The sequence below is a fragment of the Gopherus flavomarginatus genome, chromosome 18, assembly GCF_025201925.1.
Source record: "Gopherus flavomarginatus isolate rGopFla2 chromosome 18, rGopFla2.mat.asm, whole genome shotgun sequence".
In the NCBI taxonomy this organism is placed as follows: domain Eukaryota; kingdom Metazoa; phylum Chordata; order Testudines; family Testudinidae; genus Gopherus; species Gopherus flavomarginatus.
Window position 1 is genome coordinate 21,226,506 of NC_066634.1, and position 23,770 is coordinate 21,250,275.

A 23,770-nucleotide genomic window follows, 5' to 3' on the forward strand; every position below is an offset into this window, starting at 1 on the left:
GACTAATTAACTTTCTCTCAGCCTTCCTGGAATGGAAACTTATTTACTTTCTTTTCGCTGGGAAGCAGCACATGATGAATGATGAGGCGAGGCAAGGGGGACCCTCCCCGTCCCACCCCAGACTGAGCCCACTATCAGCAGGTCGTTCTCAGGGGCGCTCTCTTGTAGCTAGCCTCTCCCAGCCTCCCCAGTCATGCGCCCTGGCTGGGCTAGATTGGCAGGGTGCGGGAGACCGACTAGTGGCTACTCGCTGTAGTGTTATTTGGGATGGGACTGGGATTTACAGAGAGGGCTTGGGGGCTCAGGACTCCTGGGTTCTTTGGCTAACCCTGGGAGGACAGTGCAACCCAGTGATTAGTTCTCTTCCCACATATAGCAGGAAGTGGCTAGAGAAGGGGACCAGGACTCCTGGGTTCTCCTCTCAGCTGAGAGTGAGGGGAAAGCCGAATGCTTAGAATAGTGTTTGTCCTGTTTCACCTTCTGCAAGAGGATGGGGGGGAGGGGTCATCATGGCTACCTTGTAGGGCTGCAGGCTAATTTACTGTTAATAAAGTGCTTTGGGCTCCTTGGATTCAAGTTGATACAGACATGGAGGACGGTGGGCCAGTTTTACTCCTGGTGTAGCACAATCTACCTCAAAGGAGTTACACCGACTAGCATCCATCCTGCCTCTCCCTGTGCAGCAGTGACACTATGGCTGTTACACCAGGGGAGAACTTGGCCCTGTGCTTTTCCCCTTCCTCCCCGCTCCGAGCTCTGGCAGAGCCGTTTGCAGGGATCGGCTCATTTGAATCGGATCCAACTCTGCCCGTCCGTAAACAATGAAACCCCAAAGCTGGCTGTTTTCTAAAAGAGAGAGCTTGCGATTTCCAATCTGTCCCTGTTTGTTCTTGGACAATAAGGCCATAGCCCTAGTGGAGTTGTTTTGCAGAGACCAGCCTGCAGGTGGCTGGCTGTGTCAGCTTGAAATCAAGTTTTCCTTCTTCAGTTCTTTTGTTAGGGGCGCAGTTGGTTTAATTTCATGGCCTCCCGGCAGGCTTAGCAATCTACCAAGGAGCAGCACACACTGCTCTGTCTCCTTTGGGAGGCCCTTTCTAGGGAGGCTTGGGGGATAGGAGTAGTACACTGGGCCACAAGAGACCTGGTTTAAAGTCTCAGCTCCGTCACAAACTGTCTGTGACCTTGGGCAAGTTACTTAGACACCTAAGTCCACCCTTTAGATGCCAATGACATTTTCAAAGATGGTGCCTAAACCCATAGGCACCTAAATCTCCTAGGTGCCTATGGGCTTGTCTGTACAGAGACACTCAGGGATTATTAGATCGACTCAGCTACATTGCTCAGGGATACAAAGAAGTCACACCCCTGAGAGACAGTTAAGTCAACCTAAACCCCAGTGCAGACAGCACTAGATTGGCAAGGTGGATTTACTACAGGTGTACCGCTGTGCAGTTTCTAGTGGAGACATAGTTTCAGGAAAGTTTAGTCTGAATTCGCTTTTAAAATGGATTCGTTTAACTGAACTAAACCCCTCTGTGGATGCTCTTATCCAGAATTAAAATTGACAATTCAATTTAGCTGAATTCACTTCCAAAGTGAAATAGGACCCAGGAGTCCTGACTCCCAGCCCCTCCCCGCTCTAACTACTAGACCTCAGTCCACTTCCAGAGCTGGGGATAGAATCCAGGTGTCCTCAGTCCCAGTCATCCCACCGTGCTCTAATCACTCGCCTTCCAGACCCTGAATTCAAACCCAGGAGTCTTGGCTCGTAGTTCCCTGCTCTAATCACTAGCCCATGCTGCCTCCCACAGGACCTAAGCTTGTGCTACAGAAATCCCATCAGCGGAGGGAACAAGCTGATCTGTTGTTTCTCTGATTTACTTTTGCTAAACCCTTTTAGCAAACCCGAGTGTAAGAACATGGCCCTGGACATCTTCCAGCTGCCTGGGATTCCAGCCCGACAGACCGATGCCTCCGACGTGTCTGACTTGGAACCCGACTTCAAAGGTAAAAGCTCTGGCCAGATTGCTACCAAGCCAGCCACAGGATGTTCTGGTAGCATCTGCCTCATTCCAGGGACCCTAGGTTACCAATGCCCTGATCGGTAGCCGCAGGCCTCCAGCTCACTGCTGCACTGCGATGGGTATTTTAGCTTTGGCTTTGCCAATATATCCACTATGAAGGAATTAACTCAGGGGAGTTCTCTGGCCTGCGTCACACAGCGAGGTCAGACTAGATGATCACAGTGGCCCCTTCAGGCCTTACAATCAATGAATGCCCCAAACTGGGAGTCCCAGCCCCATCTCTGTCGGTGAGCAGGGGGGGCTCTTTCTTCTAAGCCATTCCTAGCCCCATTGCGGCTCTGGGAGGTTCTGTGCTACCGGGGGTGGGGGGCTATCCAGAAAGGAGTTCTCTCCCTTCTAAGTCATAACCCCAGAGAGCATCCCACTGTGGTTCGGGAGGGTGCTGTGTTATGGGAGATTTGGGCTTGCAAATAAGGGGTAAAAATGAAGCCCTGACTTCATGATCATTAAGGATCATTTTCATCAGCAACCTAAGGGCATTTCCTCAGCTGGCATAAATTAGCCAAGCTCGGACTGACGCAGAGCTCCAGTGCTTCACACACGTTAACTCCCTGCATCCTAGCCAGATTCCAGTTTGGGCAATAACTGTTAGCTTCCCCAATCCTTCTGCAATTTCAAATACATGCAGAGTTCATGTTTCCTTCCTTGCCTGTTCTATGGCTTTAAACAGGCTGCTGCATCCCACCCTAGAGGTAGCTGCATTTCAGGGAGGGGTGAAATACGTCATCTCTCCTACCCATTGTGGGGGCAAGTATCATGGGGCTTTCTGACTGAGTGTTTGTAAGGTGCTTTAAGATCCTCAGGGAAAGGATGCCACAGCAGGGCAAAGCATCGTAAATTTCACTCTGGACACAGCCTCATCTTAATTAACCTCTCTTGGCAGATGATAAATTATATCGTAGGGTCATGCAGGGCCGGTGAAAGGATGTTTCATGCCCTAGGCGAAACTTCCACCTTGTGTCCTCCCCCCCCCAACCCCACTCTGAGGCCCCCCCCGCCCCCGCCCTGAGGTGCCCCCCCTGTGGCAGCTCCCCCCCTCCACCCTGAGGCACCCCCCTTGCGAAATCAGCATTTACTGACAAAAAACTAATCCTTCCAAATCTAGTTGTTTTTAATTTAAAAAAAAAATAATGGAAAATACCCATTTTCTGACCAGCTCTACGTGTAGGGAAGAAACCAGCACTGGCCCTTGGTGAGGAATGGAATAGATGGGACCCGAGCAGCATTTCCCCATCTCCAATGCATTGCCCTAGAGATAGGATCCAAGTTTGGGCCCTTAACCAGCCGAGAGCATGAAGGAATCCTATTGCACTGAAGCTACAGATAACCCTGGAGACAGGCAGGTTGGGCTAGTGATTAGCGCACAGCCCTGTGCATTGGGTCGCTTCTATTCCTGGTTCTGGTACAGTGTGACCTCGACCCCATCTCAGCATCTTGGTTTTTCCGTCTGTATAGCAGAGGTGGTGAGCACTGCGACACTAGGAACCGGTGTTGTAACACTCGGATGGAAGAAAAGTACAATCTTATTAAGGGAGCTAATCTTTTCCTCTCCTCTCTGGCCATGAGGCTGGGAATCAGATCTATCCTGGCAGGAGGGACACAGTCTAAGAGGAAACATGCCGCGTTGACTTTGCATTGCCGGTTTGCCCTGAGGTTGTGATCATTAGCTGCCCTGCTGGTAGGAAGCAGCTATAAAGTGGGCTATAACTCCCATTAGGTGTCGCTCTGAAAAAATGTTTTGTTAGATAAAATAAAGCCATCGCCTGCTGGCAGAAAGCAGCGAGGTGGAGTTTAACAACCTCCGTCCAGATCCCTCGCTGAGTAGGCTGCTCCTGACTCACTTTCTCTTCTTCCCTTCCAGAGAGCGACCACGGCCCGGAACACAAGCAGGGGAACCAGTTTCTGCCCAAAGCAGCTGGGGTCTTGGCCAAAGGTTACTCCCGGAGCAGCCCAGATGACGGGGCCCGTTGCTCCATGGCAGAGAACGATGCCAGCAGCCCGGAAACGAGCTACAAGGACGAGGAGGTGTTGGAAGGAGCTGGGGCGATCGACGCCGAGAGTAGGTGCAGGGGGCCCCGGAGCAAACGGATCAAGCTGGAGTTCCAGCCGGACAGTCCTCCCCAGGAGGCCTCGCTCGTCAGCACCGAGGAGTCGGACAGCGGCAGCGAGGAGGAGCCTGATCTCCCACCCCAGCCGGTGGCGCTGGAGAGGAGGGTGAACGGGTACAATATGGCGGCAGGGCGGAACGCAGGGCCAAGCCGGCCCTGCACATCAGAGTTCACCTCCGTCATCCAGACCCAGAGGAGCTACCCACCAAAAGCCAGCGCAGAGCTTAGCATTAAGACAGAGCAGAGCCAGGCTCCCAAGTACGACAAGGCTGCCCTGTGGACCTACCCCTCTGCCCGGGATGCCCTCCACGAGGGACCCCCCTACACTGTGAGCAAAGCACTTAACCTGGAGAAGCCCATTCTGAGGCAAGCCACTTCCCACCTGTACGTCTCCATCCCGGACTCTGTCCTCACCCCTCCCGAGATGGACAGCAGCGGGGGCCTGGCCAAGGCCCCCTTCAGCACCTCTCCCCGGGCTATGCTGCCAGCCCCCTCAGCTGAAACGCTCTCCCCCCCACTCTCGGGCTCACCGTGCGAGGAAAGGGCCACGTCGACGCCCTTTGCCCCCATGGTCTATCCTGGCGAGATGGAGGCGCTCCAGCGGTTCCACGCGGGGAACGTGGTCCTCCCGCTGGTGCACCAGCTTGGCGGGCACCACGGCATCGCCAGCACCACAGGCTCCCAGAGCCTCTACACCACCAGCACTATCCGATACGCCCCGGCCGACGTGACCCTGGCGGTGCCAGGCAGCGTGCTGCCTGCCTCCCATGCAATCAACCTCATGGACATTGGCAGCGCGGAGTCCAAGACCTCCATGGAACTCATGTACCACCACATCCAGCGGCTTAACATGGTGGCGCCGTTTGGGAACTCAGCCAACGCCACCGGTTTGGCGCAGATTTCGGGCGCCACGGGAGGCGTTTTCACAGCCGCCGAATCCTTGTTCTCTACGCTGCCCTTCTCTGTGGCCAGCGGCAGCATCCACAGCCTGTCAGCCGCAGAGCGCAAAGAGGACTAAGCCAAGCGGCTGCCCTGAAGGCATCTCGTTAGACATGTCACCCTGAACTGACTCTGCCCTGAGCTCTGTGCTGAAGTCCGTGCTCCTTTGAATCTCATCTCGGGGGCTCATGACCGCATGAGCTGCTGGATGTTTCAAGCAGGGAAAAAAATGTTTATTCTGGAATCAATCCTCATGTCTCATTCCCCTCCCTCCCCCCACCCCCCCGACTAAATCACAGCACAGATCAGTATTATGCTCCCTGCTTCATAGCTTTACCCTTCTGGGACAGATGCTCCTGTTATGTTGGTGTAAATCCAAAGTGGGTCCATAAGTTACTCCAGATTTACACCAGTGAACAGAATCTGCACTTTTTAAAAATCAGCTCCCCTTTGTGGAAAAGCCAGAATCACAGCAAGCAACAGCTCACCCTCACTTTCCTGATTTATATCTTTAAAAGCAGGAGGAGCTTCCTTCCCCTCTTTGCCTTTTCTCCCATTAATGCATAATGGTGCATGGGAAGAAAGGACACTTTGCACTCGTGATGTGGCCCGATTTCTGTCGAAAAATGGAGCTAGGCTGATTTACAGCAGTAGAGGATCTGGCCCCTAGTACTTTTCCAGCTTCAAAATGCTGTAGAAACGTTACTCAATCCTTACTGCCAGACACTTATTATGGAGCTGAAGATCAGCCCAATTGTTGAAGCTGGGGGCCAGATTCTGTTCTTCTTCTGACACAGGTAAAATCTGGAGTGATTCCTTGGTAACTGAGAGCAGAACAGGGTTTGGGGAAGCCAAGACCCCCAGAGAGCAACATAAATTGGAGCAAACGGATGCAGCTTCCTTGGAAATCTGTGGGGAAATGCAGTTGGGAGGGCGCAAGGAGCAAAGTGAGTTGCTTATTCTGTTTGGCGGGGAAGGCAAAATGAGGTGACTTACACCCTCTCCGTAGCTGCTTTAATGTGTAAGACAAGGCGCCCATCCCTCATCACCTCTTTATCTTACCACCTCCAGGTGGCTGCTTCTCTTACGCCTCCCAATCCTATTGACCTCTTCAGCTTGTAAATTTCAGTCGTGTCCCAGCCGCACATAGCTCTGGGTCAGACTAATTGGTCACTTATGCCTGTTTTCTGACCCAAGAGCAGTTTGGCCCAGTGCTCTGTAAGGGCTAACTAGGCTTAAGTGCTTTTCCCTGCAGATTATTAACAAAATAAAGAGAGTGCTTTGCTCTCGGGGAGTGGGCGACAGGGGATGGATCACTTGGTGATTGCCTCTTCTGTTCATTCCCTCTGGGGCACCTGGCACTGGCCGTTGTCGAAGACAGGATACAGGGCTAGATGGACCTTTGGTCTGTCCCAGTACGGCCATTCTTATGTTCTTTGACCAGGCCTTCTGCTAACCCCGCTCTGTGCCAGCAGCAAACTTCCTTTTATTCCTCCCTAGGAGGAGGCGGGATTGGTAAAAGAGGCTTCTCCCCCAGTGCCACTGGGAGCTTTTCTCCTATTCAAGGAAGGATGAATGGAAGCTGGATACAGAGAAAAGGTTTCCAGGTTGCTCTGGCAGCTTGGCTGGAGAGTTCCTGTTCTCATTACGATCATCTTCACTGCAAGGCCTTTTTCCTAAGAAGGGGTGAGCTTCCAGTGGCTTCAGCACTTGGTCCTGAATCAAACATTAGCTGGGCTCTGCTGAAATCCAGCCCGCACAACCGCAAATTGCATTTGCTTTTAAGCTAGAGCAAGAGCATTTGCACTCACCTGTCTCTTAAGACACACGATAAGCTCTTAAATGGTCATTTGACCAGTGTGTGTACGAACGATGGTCAATCTGCAGTTAGAGCTTCCACCAACAGTCCAGTCCCCCTGATTCCTCTATTTATTTATCCAAAGGGGAACAACTTCAAGAGGAGAATCTGAGAGCCCAACATCAGAATATCTCATTGGTTAGGGCACACCTAAAAGGTGGGAGACCCCTGTTCAAATCCTCTCTCACCATCTGGTTTCCCACAGCCCAGGTGAGTGCTCTGACCACTGAGTTAAAAGCTATAAAGTGGGCAGTAGCACCACCTTCTCTGGCCAGATTTGAATAGGACCCAAGCAGGAGGTGTGCTCGGAGCATGCCCACCAGCTCAGGACTCGCAAGCAAACGCCTATCTGCCTCAGGTGTGTAGATCATGCTGGGGCCTGCGCATGAGATAGACATCCAGATGCCTTGAATGAGGCATTGTGCATATGCCCAGAGGCAGAAACTTGGGTACCTGGGGAACATTTAGACACTGAGTTTAGGCAACTACAGAGTTATGCCAAGCGGGGGGTGGGGTGGAGGGGTTGTGGATTGGGATGGTGCCCGAATCAAGAAATTTAGATGCCTAAATGCCTTTGTGAATCTGGAAGTGACCGCCCTGCCAGCTGAAGTCTAATCACGAGCAGAGGTGGTACAGCGGAGGCAGCGTCGGCTCCCTATTTCTCACATTGTCCCCTGCCACGGTGCCTCACCCCTGCCCTGGTAAGCCCACCCACTAGGGATGAGGAAAAGTTCCATTTCTGTAGTCTCTGCAATCCATGGTTTTTGCACTGAGATTGCCAAGAGGGGGAACTGCAGTGGGGCCAACTAGGAACTAAATTAAGATCAACTAATTTCCCAGATCACCGCATTCCAGCGAGCATTGTTCCTGGTCACACTGGGCTGGATTTGAACCAGTGACTAGTCTGACAGGCTGGCATTCTACTACAGTCCACTCCCTCCCCATGCAAACACAGCACTTCAGCTGAATGATCCAACAAAAACAAGCTCTCAGGGTGGGGCCAGAGCCACCTCTGAACCCCTTCCTTCCCGAAAGCTAGGAGAACAAAAGGATGCAAAGAGACAACTCCATTGACTGCACTTAAAAAGGTAAACCGATGTCATGACTTTTAGCACTTATTAAAAAAAGAGAGAGATTTGTATAATTGTTAAACGAAACCCGACCCCACCCCCAAACAGTAGCGCTTGTATGCCATGTTCTTTTTCTGTAATTTTGCTTAAGGATCTCTGTGTTTTTTTAATTTTTCCATCCCCATTCGTCCGATGAAGGTAGCTTCCATCGTTGACTGGGTGTTGTCATTGCAGCTGCTTTCTGCAGTCCAGGATTTCAATGAAAATAAAATTTAAAAAATAAATAAGGAATCAACTTGTTTCTCCCCTTTTGGTTTACTGAGAAGAAAGCATGAAATGAATGAAATGCCAGGGAACAGCAGCAGAATGTGTCAGGTGAGCAGTATGAACAGCATCCCAGCAAGACACAGGGCTTAGGGGGGATGGAAACCCATTGTGAACCACCAAGGATTTGATTGTCAAAGGTGCTGGCACCCACAGCTGTTGCCAGTTCCAATGGGAGTTGTGGGTGCATGACCTCTGAAAATCAGGCCATTTGCTTGCAAACATGCCTTAAATTGGGGAGCGGGTTTCAGTTTAGTATCAGGGAATTCAGACACACGTTGACCCCTGCCTCTATAGCAGAGGCCCAGAATCTGTCAGTCAACAGCCCACTATCTGTGAAGAAGCACCCACTGTATTTTCAGTGATTACCAGATCGGATGGGTATTTGGTAGCAGATTTAAAGGAGAATGGAAGTGATTTTCATGACAACAAAACTCACTTTGTCAGACTTTACAAAGCTGTGCTTCAGAATACCTGAAAAGGTTTCAGACTGACAGGAATTGGGCAGATGGATGGTCTCTACTTTAATCCCTCTCACAGGCAATGCAGCTGGACAGTGCATAAAAACAAGGCCTTCAGAGATATAGCCCTGGACTCAACAGCGCTTCTGAGGTAAGTTATAAAAGCCCCCTCACATTTTTGGGTCTAGGGAAGAGAGCAGGAGAATCTTCCGCTGCTCTGTGCATTTTCTGTTCTGTTCTTGCTCCATCTCTTACTGCTTACACTCTCCTCCGTCATTAGATTTCATGCAGACATGGCGTTTAAAGAAATAAAATAATTATTAGTCAGTTATGTTTCACATTCAGTCATCTGCTTAGACGCTTTCATATTCGACAGCAGTTTTCTTCTGTAGATCTGGGTAAGTATTCTCCCTTTCAGATGAGGAAACTGACTTGGCTACAGACCCAGACAGTGTCAGAGCAGGAGATAAAACCCAGAAATACCAAAACAAGCCCATCCCTTACACTTAGCACTAGACTACACTTCTTCCCAGAGCTGAAAACATAACCAAGGATTCTTGACTTAATCCCTTGCTCTAATCCAGGGGTTCTCAAACGGGGGGTCAGGACCCTTCAGGTGTTCGTGAGGTTATTATGTGGGGGGTCACGAGCAGTCAGCTTCCACCCCAAACTCCACTTTGCATCCAGCATTTATAACGGTGTTAAATATATAAACAAATGTTTTTAATTTATAAGGGGGGGTCACACTCAGAGGCTTGCTATGTGAAAGGGGTCACGAGTACAAACGTTTGAGAATCACTGCTCTAATCACTAGACCATGCTTCATGAATAACCACCATCTGACATTGCTTCATCTTGCTCAAGTACATCAGTGCAGGCAAGAGTTGCACTCAAACTCAATGGGAGAAGAGGAGATTTTACTTGAAAAGTTAGTGTAAACTTCTACAAACTTTATTATGCCAGCTGCTGCATCCATCATGGAAAGCAGCTATCAGAGGGTAGGCTGGTTGTGAAAGATTCATGTAGAAATTGCTTCAAAATAACGAGGACTGGCAGCATTTGCAAATCCCAGGGTCGTTAGAGGGCTCATCTAATCTCTTGGGCATCATTCCTCTTGGGTATTTCAAAAGGTGCTAGTCAAATGAGCTGAACAGCAGGTACCATAGGGAAATAGGGCAGAGTTTATAAACTGGAGAAAAAAAGTTTTCACAACAGCTATTAGTGAAATGTGCCAGACTGACAGTCCTATATGATTTATTCACAACACACGCAACATGCCAGCACGGTGCTTTTAACAGACAAGTCCCTGCCTCAAAAAGTTTACAGCATAATTTAAACAGGTGGACAACTAACAAGGAAAAAAGGTAGATGCCTCAGAAAGGGAAGAGAGCTAATCGTCATTAGAAAGGCCAGGCAAAAGCAGCAGGTCAGATGGAGATATCAGCAAGACAGTGAAACCTCAGGAGAGAAGCTACAGCAGTGCAAAGCAGATTAAGTACACCGCAGCACAGGAAAATGGTCCAAGTATGTTTTGCATTAGTTACAAAAACTGCCATTAACGCATTCCATCTGCTCAACTCCTCACCTTCCGGAAGCCCGTAATGCCAAATGCTCTGAAGGTCATTTACATCAATTGCTTATGCCTGGAGCGGAGTCACTATGCGTTGCCCAGAGAGGCTTTAAATCAATGGGTTGCCACCTCTGGTTTGAAAAATAGCCGTGTCTTTATCACCTGGCTTTCACAAGCGTCATTTCCTGGAGGCCAAGAGACGGGGCCAAATTATGCTCTATCAAACTAGTGTAAAGCTGGAATTCCATAAGGTCCTCTTAGTATTTACTCCGCATACATGAGGTGCTAGGATACCAACTGCAAGACTCTCTAATTCAGAGAGAGACTGTTCTCCATTATTCCTACAAAGTAAGAGGATTTTGTTGGAGCGATGTCAGGAGACTATAAAAAGCCTCTCACCAAATTATCTGCACAGGCTTTGCATCTTTCGGCTGGGGGTTTTAGAGCACTTTGTAAAAGCTGCTATTCCTAGTGTTCTGTTGGGAAAATACTTGCATGGCAGTGCCTGGAGATTCTGACCCGAAAGCCAACATAACCAGCCCCCGGGAGATCCTCCCAGCATAGACGCATCCAATAGGGCAGAACTGGTACAGAGGTTCCTACACCACAGCACACCCCATTGGTGTAGAAGACATGGCCAGGATTTCTCTATCTGATGTTTTGCTAGCACATCAGCACTTTGGAGCTGCAGCCAGCCAGTGTAACTCAGAATGCCAGTACAAGTTACATCTGGAAAAGAGGCAGCCCATGGGGCAAGGAAGTATAAAGTGTGTTCTCCAGAGTCAAGGATCCAGGCCCTTGATTTTGTTTCCTGCCTTGCAGGATGGATCAAGCCTCCAGATCACAACGTCGTGAAGTTTCAAATGAACAACGCGGCAAATGATTGTTCAGACCAGTGAAAACCAACCATTGGAAGAAATGAAAGTAATAATGTTTGGGAGAGGGGAACAGATGCAGTCACAGCCAGGTGAGGTTTCTAATTGGTTGCATCACATTTCCCTCCCTTTATTTGCACTGATAGGTGGCCTTACTTCTAGCTATTCACAGGGTCATTTCCGCCCACATGTACTCAGCTACCTGAATAACGTAGCTGAAGTCAACGTACTTAGACCTATTCACCGCGGCGTCTCCACTGCGGTGAGTCGACTCCTGCCGCTCCCCCGTCGACTCTGCCTGAGCATCTCGCGGCAGCGGAGTACAGGAGTTGACGGGAGAGTGCTCGGGTTCAATTTATCGCGTCTAGACTAGACACGATAAATCAACCCTCGCTGGATCAATCGCTGCCCGCCAATCCGGCGGATAGTGTAGACATACCCTAAGTAAACAGTTTTATAGATCAAAAAGAAATACTTTGCCTATCCTTTACTCCTCCCACTGGAGGATCTCAAATATGCTCTACAAACCTTTTACCCAAGAAGTAGGCAATTATATCCCATTTTAGAGATAACTAAACTGAGGCAAAGCGCAATACGTGACCTGAGCAAAGCAGCAGCAAGGGTAGGACTGGAACCGTACTCTCAACTCCCAGTCTTACGCTTCCCAGATTGGTGCTTGTGGAGTTTAACAGCAATTTAAAAAAAAGCTACAACTGTTCCTCTCAAGGCAACAGCAGAGAAAGGGCAGCACACATGAGGGCCTGATCCTGTAGCCCTTATGGAAACAAAGCTCATGGAAATCAATGGAAGTTTAACCTGCATAACAACGTAATCAGGCCCTTTCTGCAAGTGGATATGGGGAGGGTGAGAAAGAGTAATCCTAGAGTGTACATTTCATTCAGACACAGGAAGAGAGCAGTTTTGTTTTGATCTTTTTAATACAAACATTAACTGATCTGGATGTAAAATGGGCTCAAGAGGCATAGTGAGTAACCTCAATGTGATGTGCTAACTTTACAATGTATGCCGGGGCAGCAGGATCGAGCTCCATGGGATACTGTTGTGATTCAACATTTCTAGGGAGCATCAGCTGAATTTGGCTTAAAATTTCCAGCTTCTGCATACCTGGCAGAACAGACATGGGATGTATGTGGGAGACGAGAGCACAGGATCTCAATGGACAGCCAGCTTTTTAAAAGCATCAGAGATCCATTTTGACAGCAACGCAAGCTCCCAGCTGGGAAGCCGTCCCACCAATCCATCTGCTACCAAAGCAGGGTGTCCTGCAGCCATATTTCTGTTCGATGATCCAATTTTATTAATGCTAATTCTCACTGCCAATCTGGAAAATGTTAAATAAATATAAAGCAGCCACCACAGTGTCTTATTTACAAAAAAGCTGCCCTTTCTTCGTGCCTTTGGACACTGAGCAGGACAGCCCATGGGCACTATCTATTGCATTAAAACTCAGTCCACTGAGCACACTGGAGAACATTCTAAATGACCATCATGAAAGCAGCAAAATTCTCCAGGACCTTGGTCTTTACTCGTCCGACTTCCCATCATCCTTTTCTGTGTCCTGGCAATCATCACCACTGTCCTCCTGTATGATCTCAACCTCAAGGCGACCGATGTAGAGGGAGATGGCGCACAGCCAGAACAGTGCCACTGTTGTGACCACCGTGCCATTCAGCAGGGCCGTGGAGAAAGCAAGCATCATGGTGCGGCGGAGGAGGAAGAGGCTGACAAGGTAGGAGGCGCTGCCGTAAGAGACACAAATCCCGCCGAGAATGAAGAAACCTAGAGTAGAAACAGAGAATGAAATCCATCCATGCATCTGGAGCAGAGCCTGGTAAACCATCCTCCAAGGGAAAAATCTGAGCAGCTGAGTCTTTAATGTAATTTATTCTCCTAACATCCCTGTGAAGTAGGGAAGTGCTAAGATCCCCATCTGCACGATAGGGTAAGGAGCACAGACAGAAGAAGTGACTTGGCGAAGGTCATTCAGGAAGTCTGTGGCAGAACAAGAAACTGAACTCAGGTCTCCCAAGTCCTAGCCTAGTGCCCTAACTTCTAGGCCATTCTGTCTCTTTATAATGGACTCAGGGCCATGCTAGTTACGACAGGCACTGTACATGACCGTTGCTGGCAGGGTTTCCCTGGCTAGCATAGACATGGATTGACTGTGTTATAAAATTGTTCCAGACTCCCTAGGGGGGCGTTTTAATAAATCCCCATTCACACAAGTCAAGCAAGATGTGCTACAACACTGCAGCTAACAACTGTATTAAGCACAATTCTGCCAGTGCAGGTGATGCCAGAAAGTCTTCCCTATGATTTCTCCACTTTGAGTTAGGGTTTAAGGAAAACTGCCTTGTACATGTTCTGAAGAGTTGTTTCTTGGGGGGTGGGGGGAGAGGAAGGGAGGAAGGATGGCTAAAGCACATGACTGGGTCTCAGGATTCAAGGGTTTTCTTCTCAACTCTGTCACAAAGTTCCTCTGTGTTAGCCCCAAGCTGCAATGGTTGAGTTGCAAACACTGCAAGAAATCAAAATCCCAAATGGCTTTCATTGTAATCAAACAGACCAGGCCAATTTTTAAAAACAGAACAAGAGATAAAAGTTGGCCTGAACTTCCTGTCTTAAAGTCAAGAATTCTTCAACCGGATACAGCTCAACCATAAACGCACAACTCTTCATAACATGAGGCAACTTACAAATACAATTCTTCTCTCTTCAGTTTTGAAGAACCATTGCACCACACTGTGGTGAGCTTTAAAATAACCATACTCAAGCAAAATTATTTGCAACAGTCCCATATTTCTCTTGCATTTCCTCTCCCTTCCCTGTAGTCTGTGTGCAGAAGAAAGCAGCGAGAGTGGTCCTCCTAGCTGATTCATCTATGTCCCAGTCAGCTATTTATGTCATCACATTACTTTCTTCGTAGGGAATTAGGAGGCTAAGTACTAGCATGTGGCATCAGTGAACAAATGAAGCAAGACTAGATTAGAGGATCGGCACAAATACTTTGCAGTTGTATAGCACCCTTCAAAGGATCTCAAGTACTCTATGAAAACACACATCCTCAGGGGAGGTGACTGTATTATCCCCATTTTAAAGATGGGCAAGCAGGCAAAGAGAAGGGAAGTGACCTACCCAAGAGCTCATTCAGCAAGTCTACAGCAGAACCAAGAACAGATTTTAAAGAAGTCCTGACAGAGAGCACCTGCCATACAGAGTAGGCAGTTCTGAGCTTGTACCATGCTTTGGGATCCTCAAATCACAGTGCTAGGTAAGGTCACCGTGTCATTGACAAAGGGCTTTGAGTCAAAAGGTCATCACTAGTTTTTGTCGTGATCCTAGTGTGTATGTTTTACACACTGACAGCAGCCCCACCCTTCCAGCACAATGGTTATCAACACTGCATCTTGTCACGCAGTCACATGCTTCTGACAAATCTTTGGCACATGTCCCATAAAACTGGTGAAATGAGACAACTTTAATTTCCTCAAATGGGAGGCCTTCTGTGCAATATAACTGCCTCACAAGAGAAACACCATTTCTGTAAATGGGTAGATGGATGACCTCTGATATAAAGATCAAATCTGGTATTTTTTCCTCCAATGAGCGCACCAGACATCAAGATTCTAGCCCAGCGGGAACAAGAACGTTACTTTCACACTGTCACCCTATTACAGGCCTCTGTATTACATATTCATCCTCCTCCCTCTCCCCTAATTTTACATCACCCTCTAAATCTCATCTGAGGGCAGCTACATCTCCTTTTCTAAGGTCTAGGGTCCAGCACATTTATACACATTACAATTCATATCTTTCCTGGACATATAGGTCAGTTTGCTGCCATTTTAGCATATCTGCTAGCAGCTTCCTCATTTTATAACAGCTTTCCTGGAGCAGAGAGTTAACCCCCATAGAAATTCAATAACCCAAGAGTTCAAACTCAGTAACTCCCAACAGCTGCAGCCTGTATGTATGATCCATACTTACCACATCTTTTCAATGGCTCTCTCAAAATGTATTACAATGGGTATTATCACCATTTTACAGACTGAGAAATTAAGTGATATTGGGGTTAAGTGAATTGTTCAAGGTTATTACCCAGGGATTCATGGGCTAAGCTGGACATTGGATCCACGCATGACTCTCAGACCTGCATGTGTTCTATAATCACTATTCAAAGGCCTTTTACAGACCATTTCATTGCTACAGCACTGGAGCCGTCTGGGTCTAGCACAGGGGTTGCAACCTTTCAGAAGTGCCGTGCCGAGTCTTCATTTATTAACTCTGATTTAAGGTTTTGTGTGCCAGTCATATATTTTAATCTTTGTAAAGGTCTCTTTCTATAGGTCTATAATATACATCTAAACTACTGTTGTATGTAAAGTAAATACGGTTTTTAAAATATTTCAGAAGCTTCATTTAAAATTAAATTAAAATGCAGAGCCCCCTGGGCCAGTAGCCAGGCAGTGTGAGTGCCATTAAAAATCAGCTCGCATGCCATCTTTGGCACGCGTGCCATAGGTTGCCTACCCCTGGTCTAGCACGTAAATATGCACTAAGGCAATTTCAAGATGCCTATTAACTTCTTCGTATAGACTATTATAATCATATAAGCCATTATAGTCTATTGGCTAAAGATCTATCCAGATAATACATTTGTAGGAGCTTTATAAAAAATGATTAATAGATTCTAAGGCCAGAAGGAACCACTGGTCATCTATCTAGTCTGACCTGTGCTATGCAGGTGGTTATAAACCTTCTCTGATCTTACAGGTATAGAAAACAGCTGCTAGAGCCATGTGGTTCAAAGTGTTTTATGAAAGTGACTAATTCTGTACACACTGGACTGGATTGCTTCACCCATAATTGACATGTGGCCACCTCTGGGCTTAGCAATTGTTTGACAGGGCATAAGTGAACTGACCTTAGTTACAAAAATCAACATTTCAGTGATCGGTTAACTAATCTGGTGACAATAATACTTTTCATTGGTGCAGTGTCCAGTTCAAATGTCACCCTTGCTCATCTATAGCGTGCATTACTTACCATAAGCTGCCTCTCGTCCTATGTCGCTCTGAACATAAGAAATTACTCCGACGCCGGTTGCCAGCAAGCCATTGCGAAACCAGGACAGGAAACCTGAGTAGAGAACAGGAGAAAGCTAGAGTTTCCTCTTCTTCAGCCATTTGTTATTTCGTTTATACTGTTCCCTGTTGTGGTAGAGAGGATATTAGGAACCATTATGTCTGGGAAGCAAATTCTTTAAAAGATTAACTGTCACAGCCTTGGGTTTTTGTCTATAGCATGTTCACCCCTTTCAAATACAGGACTCCACAGCATCCAACCTCCACATGGTCCTGTAGTGTCTCAAACTTCTGTCACACCAATAGGAAACTCCAGAAAAGTGTCTTTGAAAGACAATCTACCAGACCTAGGCAAGAAGGGCACCATGATTATTGCTCATCTTTAACATAGGTTAAAATCTCCCTTGGGCCTCTAGTTCTGGCTTCATCCCATTAAAACCCACTTTCCCTTTTCAGTCTATCACCCTATCAAGTTAACAGGCAGCTGCATCACCTTGGGTTGCGATGTTTAAGTATGGCTTAGTATGGATAGCACTCAGGTGTGAAGTTTCCAAGTCCCCAAGCTGCAGGACGCACCAATGATTCAGTGAGGGGGTAGCTCTTCCATTCAAATCAGTACTGATCAACATGCCACAGCATGGTGTAAGGGGAAACTGTACAGTAGAATAATTGTGATGGAAAGATGAGTGCCCTCCTCTTTGTCTCATTACTGACTTAGATGGCTCAACATGGTGAGAGGGGCCGTGCTATTTTTTAGATAAAACATAGAACCAGCGTCCTAGCTACCTGTACCAATTAAAATTCCTAAGCTGCATTTCACAAGCATCAGGAGCAGCAGCCCAACTGAGATAATTACATTTAGTCCCCCATAGTGGATATGGGATTCTCTCTCACTTCCTGTCCCAAGTTGTGTGTTTTAGTGGGAAGGTGAAGTGACACCGTACGTAGATGACTGCACTGTTCTTTGGGATGAAAACAGGCATTAAAGCAGTAAAAGCTATTGCCGTTAAGGTAGTTAGTGTTCGTCAGTAACAGTGTGGATTTGATTTAAATCAAATTAATTTAAATCATGTTTTAAATCACTAGTCAGGAAGACTCCATTTAATCATGGATCTCTACATACAAGTGCATTCTTGTTGGTTCTTATAACCTTAATATATATTTTTCACAACTCATAGATGTAGTTTTCATTTTTAGAAGGCCCACACTATACATTTTTCAAGTGATTTATTTTGAAAACTATTCAGATTAGTTTTACAGCAATATCAGAAAATGAATGATTGTTTGGTTATTTCATTTACCAAAGGTAACTGAAGCAGATATTTATGAAGTCACTGGGAGGTGAACTATCTCCAGTTCAACAGGTTAATCATTAATATTTGGAGGATTTTCTTGCCATGCTGTATTAGAAGGAGAACATCACCAGACAGACATTTAAATTGTTTTATTTAACTAAAACAACAATATGTATTCTGGATGTTTTTCTTCAATAGCAAACATAATCTTTTAACAAAACAAGCATATGAATTTTTGAATTTAGTTAAACATTCAAGTTTTTTAAAATCAGGTTTGTTTTTGTTAAAATTGTTTTGAAATAAAATAGTTAATGAAATATTAAAAAAAATTAAATAGACTGCGTCAGCCAGGTCAACATGAGAAACTTAAGATATTGGCTTCTGCAGCTAACTCAGTCATGTTTACATTCATTTCCTGTTTGTTCATAATCTGGAAATGGAAAACAAGCTTTCCTGCTTTTTCAGGTCCAAAATGATTTCTCAGTTTGGAATGAATTAGGCCTGGTCCACACTACAGCGTTAAATCGATTTAAACAGCGTTAAATCGATTTAACGCTGTTCCCGTCCACACTACACGGCACTTTAAATCGATTTTAAGGGCTCTTAAAATCAATTTCTGTACTCCTCCCCAACAAGAGGAGTAACCCTAAAATCGATATTACTATATCGATTTAGGGTTAGTGTGGACGGAAATCGAAGTTATTGGTCTCATTCTTTTACTGAGCTACCCAGAGTGCACCGCTCCGGAAATCGATGGTAACCTAGGACCATGGACGCACACCACCGAATTAATGTGCCCTAGTGTGGACGCGTAAAATCGATTTTATAAAACCAGTTTTATAAAACTGGTTTTAATAATTTCGATTTTATGCTGTAGTGTAGACGTGGCCTTAGTCCAAAGGAAAAAAATATTCTTTCTGCACCAGCAGAAGCAGCTACTTCTGTTAAAAGTGAGATCATCACTTCAACAGTCCCTGAATCCAAGTGCTTAAGGGACTTCCACCAGTTCACTGGTGTGACTTTCTTTAAAAAATATAATCAGCAAATATATTTACTGAATGGTTCTTATTCCCAAACTGGGTCTCTTTTACAGCCTGTTGCCATTATAGGTTCTCTCTTCTAGTGAGAGACTGGTATGGTACATATGGAATATGCTGCTCAAACAGTTTCACTTTTGTTTCTACTGCCTGTCCCTCCCTTCTCACATTTATCTCCAGATTTCATCTCCTTGTCTAGATCTATTCCGCCCCCAACAATCTTCTATTCATTGAACTTTTTGAAACTTTGCACTTTTAGAGAGAGAGAGAAAAGATTGACTCTACGTATGCAAATTTGCAGAGCGACAACAGGGTTGAGGGCTGTTATTTCTCACCTCAATATATTACTGTATATACTTGTTCATAAGCTGAGTATTTTTGGCAAAAAAGGAACACATCAAAGAGCGGGGGTTGGCTTATAAGCGGGTCTACACCAAAATTTGATGATTTTAAACTCTATGGAATCATTGAATTGAATATCTAATACATTGTTGTATTGTTTACCTGGAATGTCTGCAGGCCTGGAGCCCCTCGGCTCCCTGTGACCGCGGTTTGCTGTTCCCAGCCAATGAGAGCTGTGGGAAGTGGCGCCACTCCCTGCAGTTCTCATTGGCTAGGAACGGCAAACAGTGGCCACAGGGAGCTGAGAGGTTCCATGCCTGCAGACACTCCAGGTAAACAAAACGTTCCAACCCACCAGCGGCTTACCCCGATGGGCCGGGAGCCAAAGTCTTCCAATCCCTGAAATAAAAGGTCAGTTTACGAAAGGGTCAGACAGTTTTTGCTATTTTTACCTATCGATTTTGGGGGGTCGCCTTATAAATGAACTGGCTAATGAACAAGTATATATGGTATTTATTTATTTATTTTAAAAACAGTTTTGCTCTTAACAAGCATGTTATCTCTGGAGACACAAATCCACAGTTTGAGACCTGCAAAACTAAGCATCTCTGATGGTATCTTCTAGACTGAGCACTGAGTCCCATTGGGTAGACAGAAAGATTAATCTAAATAATCTATGCAGAAGCCCCTGGAACCCCATAAGATTGCATCCCTAATCCATGAACTATTGGAACTCATGTACAAAACTTTTCTTAAATATTACATGAATATATTGTCTCATTCTATAGAATTAGAATTTATAATCCCTATTCCATGAGATCTCTTTGAGCTATAATGTATCTTGATTAAAACTATCTTTAGATCGGTTTTTTCCCCAAAAAGCATTTTATAAAAAAAATCTTATTTAAATAAGAAAATCTGAAGTTTTTGATTTTTTTTTTAAATCAATTATTTTTATCCACCCTGGTCAGTGACACTCACTCTCTTTAACCAAAACAAGACAATGTGTCAAGATGCCATCACACTGTGACAACCCAAGGTGCACGTCCACATCTAGAATACCACATTATGCCCTTTCAGCCCTTATGACAACCCCATCATCGCACTGTCCCCTACACCATCTTCCCACCATGCTATTCCCAAGAGTTCCCTACCCCATTCCTGTCATCAGAGTACCTGCAACTCTGTGCTGTCCCCTCACCCACGTTGCACTGTTCCATTCATCATCCCCAACAGAGCCTTGATACACCACACCAAGCCCTTAATCCAGACTGTTCCTGCATTACCCACCCTGTCCACACACCCCACATCATGTCTCAAGTGGCAGCAGCCCATCCCCCACAATGCCTCAGGCCACATCATACCCGAAAATGGACTAGCTACCACCTCATGAGATCCCCTCCACTGTCCTGCCCTCACAGTACAGTGACCCTCCTGTGCCCCCATCCTCACATCCTGTGCTGCCCCAAAGACCCTTATGTCCAGTCCCCATTATCCACATTGTCTCCTACCCTGGCCCCACTCCCTTACAGCCCCCCCACAACCTCCCTAAAGCCTCCCTCCCCCCTCCAACCCAACACCCCCCCCACCACAGGCCTCCTCCTTTGACCAGAGCACACCTCCCCTACAGCCCACCTGCCTCCATCCCCAACTATAGCCACTCCTCCCCTCCAGCTCTCCTCCTCACAGCCCCCCCCCACCATGGACCCCTCCCCATTGACTCCCTTCCTCCACCCTGCCCCCCCATGGGCTCCTTCTCACCTCCCATAGCCCCCCTCCTCCCCAGCATGTGCCCCTTCCATACAGCCCCCCTGTTCCCCACCATGTGCCCCTTCCACACAGCCCCCCTGTCTCCTATGGGCCCCTTCCCCCTCCCACAGCCCCCCCACCACGTGCGCCTTCCACACAGCTCCCCTGTCCCCCATGGTCCCCTTCCCACACCCCACAGCCCCCCTTCCTCCCCACCATGTGCCCCTTCCACACAGCCCCCCTGTTCCCCACCATGTGCCCCTTCCACACAGCCCCCCTGTCTCCTATGGGCCCCTTCCCCCTCCCACAGCCCCCCCACCATGTGCCTCTTCCACACAGCTCCCCTGTCCCCCATGGTCCCCTTCCCACACCCCATAGCCCCCCTCCTCCCCACCATGTACCCCTTCCACACAGCCCCCCTGTTCCCCACCATGTGCCCCCCCACAGCCCTCCTGTCTTCTGTGGGCCCCTTCCCCCTCCCACGGGCCCCTTCCCCCTCCCACAGCCCCCCCACCATGTACACCTTCCACACAGCTCCCCTGTCCCCCCACCATGTGCCCCTTCCCCCTCCCACAGCCCTCCTGTTCCCCATCACGTGCCCCTTCCACACAGGCCCCCTGTTCCCCACCATGTGCCCCTTCCACACAGCCCCCCTGTCTCCTATGGGCCCCTTCCCCCTCCCACAGCCCCCCACCATGTGCCTCTTCCACACAGCTCCCCTGTCCTCCATGGTCCCCTTCCCGCACCCCACAGCCCCCCTGACCCCCCACCATGTGCTCCTACCACACAGCCCTCCTGTCTTCTATGGGCCCCTTCCCCCTCCCATGGGCCCCTTCCCCCTCCCATGGGCCCCCCACCATGTACCCCTTCCACACAGCTCCCCTGTCCCCCATGGTCCCCTTCCCACACCCCATAGCCCCCCTCCTCCCCACCATGTACCCCTACCACACAGCCCCCGTTCCCCACCATGTGCTCCTACCACACAGCCCTCCTGTCTTCTATGGGCCCCTTCCCCCTCCCACAGCCCCCCCACCATGTACCCCTTCCACACAGCTCCCCTGTCCCCCCACCATGTGCCCCTTCCACACAGCTCCCCTGTCCCCCCACCATGTGCCCCTTCCCCCTCCCACAGCCCCCCTGTTCCCCACCATGTGTCCCTTCCACACAGCCCTCCTGTCTTCTATGGGCCCCTTCCCCCTCCCACGGGCCCCTTCCCCCTCCCACGGGCCCCCCACCATGTGCCCCTTCCACACAGCTCCCCTGTCCTCCATGGTCCCCTTCCCGCACCCCACAGCCCCCCTTCCTCCCCACCATGTGCTCCTACCACACAGCCCCCGTTCCCCACCATGTGCTCCTACCACACAGCCCTCCTGTCTTCTGTGGGCCCCTTCCCCCTCCCACAGCCCCCCCACCATGTACCCCTTCCACACAGCTCCCCTGTCCCCCATGGTCCCCTTCCCGCACCCCACAGCCCCCCTTCCTCCCCACCATGTGCTCCTACCACACAGCCCCCGTTCCCCACCATGTGCCCCCCCACCCTTGGGTCCCTTCCCCCTCCCACAGCCCCCCTGTTCCCCACCACGTGCCCCCCCCTCAGCCGCCCCCGGCCGGGCCGGGCCTCCCGCGCTGACCCGTCTCATGCGCCTTCCGGAGCAGCCAGGCGTCCGCCCTGTCCAGCTCCGAGACCGGGGGAGGCGGCGGGGAGGAAGGGGCCCGGCTCGAGCGGCACCGGGGCCCTCGGGGGGGCCCGCGCCCGGCCGCCCCCCGCAGGAAGCGCCCGGCCGCCCGCCCCACAGCCCGCGCCCACCAGCCCATGGCGGAGTCTCCCCGGCACCCGCAGCCCTGCCACGGCCCCCGAAAAAGGACGGGAGGGAGTCCCAACGCGGATAAGTGGTCCGGGCTGTCACTCACAGGAGCACCACCCTCCAAGGGGCGGGACCCCAGCAGGATAGGTCAGCGAGCCTGCCACTCGCAATAACCACGCCCCCTTCCAGAGAGAGCCGCCAATAGGCTCGATAGCCCAGCCCCTCAGTCGTGAGAATCGCAGCCCCACCCTCACGAGGGAGGAATCGGCGCTCGTGGGGGAGAATTGCATGCTGGGACGTGTAGTCTCCCCACCTGGCAGCGCTGCGGGTGGAGCATTGCATGCCGGGAAGGGTGGCTGGTGGAGGCTGACAGGTGGGGCGGGAGGGGATTGAATGTTGCTTGGGAGCTGTGGCCGGGGAACATAGGAACCCCAAAGGGAGGTTCCGTGGCAGTTGGAAGGAACAGTGGCACTGGGGGTGGGAGGGGGCTGGGGTGGAATGCTGGGCCCCGAATGTTCCCTGGCAGTTGGAGGGAACAGTGGCACTGGGGGTGGGAGGGGGGTGGGGTGGAATGCTGGGCCCCGAATGTTCCCTGGCAGTTGGAGGGAACGCTGGCACTGGGGGTGGGAGGGGGGTGGGGTGGAATGCTGGGCCCCGAATGTTCCCTGGCAGTTGGAGGGAACAGTGGCACTGGGGGTGGGAGGGGGCTGGGGTGGAATGTTGGGCCCCAAAGGTTCCATGGCAGTTGGAGGGAACGCTGGCACTGGGGGTGGGAGGGGGCTGGGGTGGAATGCTGGGCCCTGAATGTTCCGTGGCAGTTGGAGGGAACAGTGGCACTGGGGGTGGGAGGGGGCTGGGGAGGAACGTTGGGCCCTGAATGTTCCATGGCAGTTGGAGGGAACAGTGGCACTGGGGGTGGGAGGGGGCTGGGGTGGAATGTTGGGCCCCGAATGTTCCATGGCAGTTGGAGGGAACAGTGGCACTGGGGGTGGGAGGGGGCTGGGGTGGAATGTTGGGCCCCGAATGTTCCATGGCAGTTGGAGGGAACAGTGGCACTGGGGGTGGGAGGGGGCTGGGATGGAATGTTGGGCCCCGAATGTTCCATGGCAGTTGGAGGGAACGCTGGCACTGGGGGTGGGAGGGGGCTG

At 49.4% G+C, this 23,770-nt stretch overlaps 2 protein-coding genes across 3 annotated transcripts in view; one reads left to right on the plus strand and one right to left on the minus strand.

Annotated features, from left to right (window-relative positions):
• Positions 1-8,305, plus strand: part of NPAS1 (neuronal PAS domain protein 1) — a 96,200-nt gene extending 87,895 nt beyond the window's left edge. For both annotated transcript variants that reach the window (XM_050928427.1, XM_050928428.1), the window contains 2 exons: positions 1,901-2,007; positions 3,946-8,305. In XM_050928427.1, coding sequence (XP_050784384.1) covers positions 1,901-2,007; positions 3,946-5,210 — 1,372 coding nt within the window. In that variant the 3' untranslated portion in view covers positions 5,211-8,305. The remainder of the gene's footprint in view (positions 1-1,900; positions 2,008-3,945) is intronic.
• Positions 8,306-12,208: 3,903 nt separating this feature from the next.
• Positions 12,209-22,632, minus strand: TMEM160 (transmembrane protein 160). The gene is made up of 3 exons (XM_050928250.1): positions 22,449-22,632; positions 16,357-16,449; positions 12,209-13,089 (listed from the first exon to the last, which is right to left on the minus strand). Exons 1-3 carry the CDS (start codon positions 22,630-22,632, stop codon positions 12,833-12,835), a joined length of 534 nt encoding a protein of 177 aa, XP_050784207.1. The 3' UTR covers positions 12,209-12,832.
• Between the last annotated feature and the right edge of the window lie 1,138 nt (positions 22,633-23,770).

Excerpts from the sequence above, each read along its gene's own strand:
- TMEM160 (XM_050928250.1), bottom strand. The coding sequence starts at position 22,632 with ATGGGCTGGTGGGCGCGGGCTGTGGGGCGGGCGGCCGGGCGCTTCCTG. Across the intron at positions 16,450-22,448 it reads CCGGAAGGCGCATGAGACGG|GTTTCCTGTCCTGGTTTCGC; the intron begins GTCAGCGCGGGA and ends TTCTCTACTCAG. Across the intron at positions 13,090-16,356 it reads AGGACGAGAGGCAGCTTATG|GTTTCTTCATTCTCGGCGGG; the intron begins GTAAGTAATGCA and ends TTTCTACTCTAG.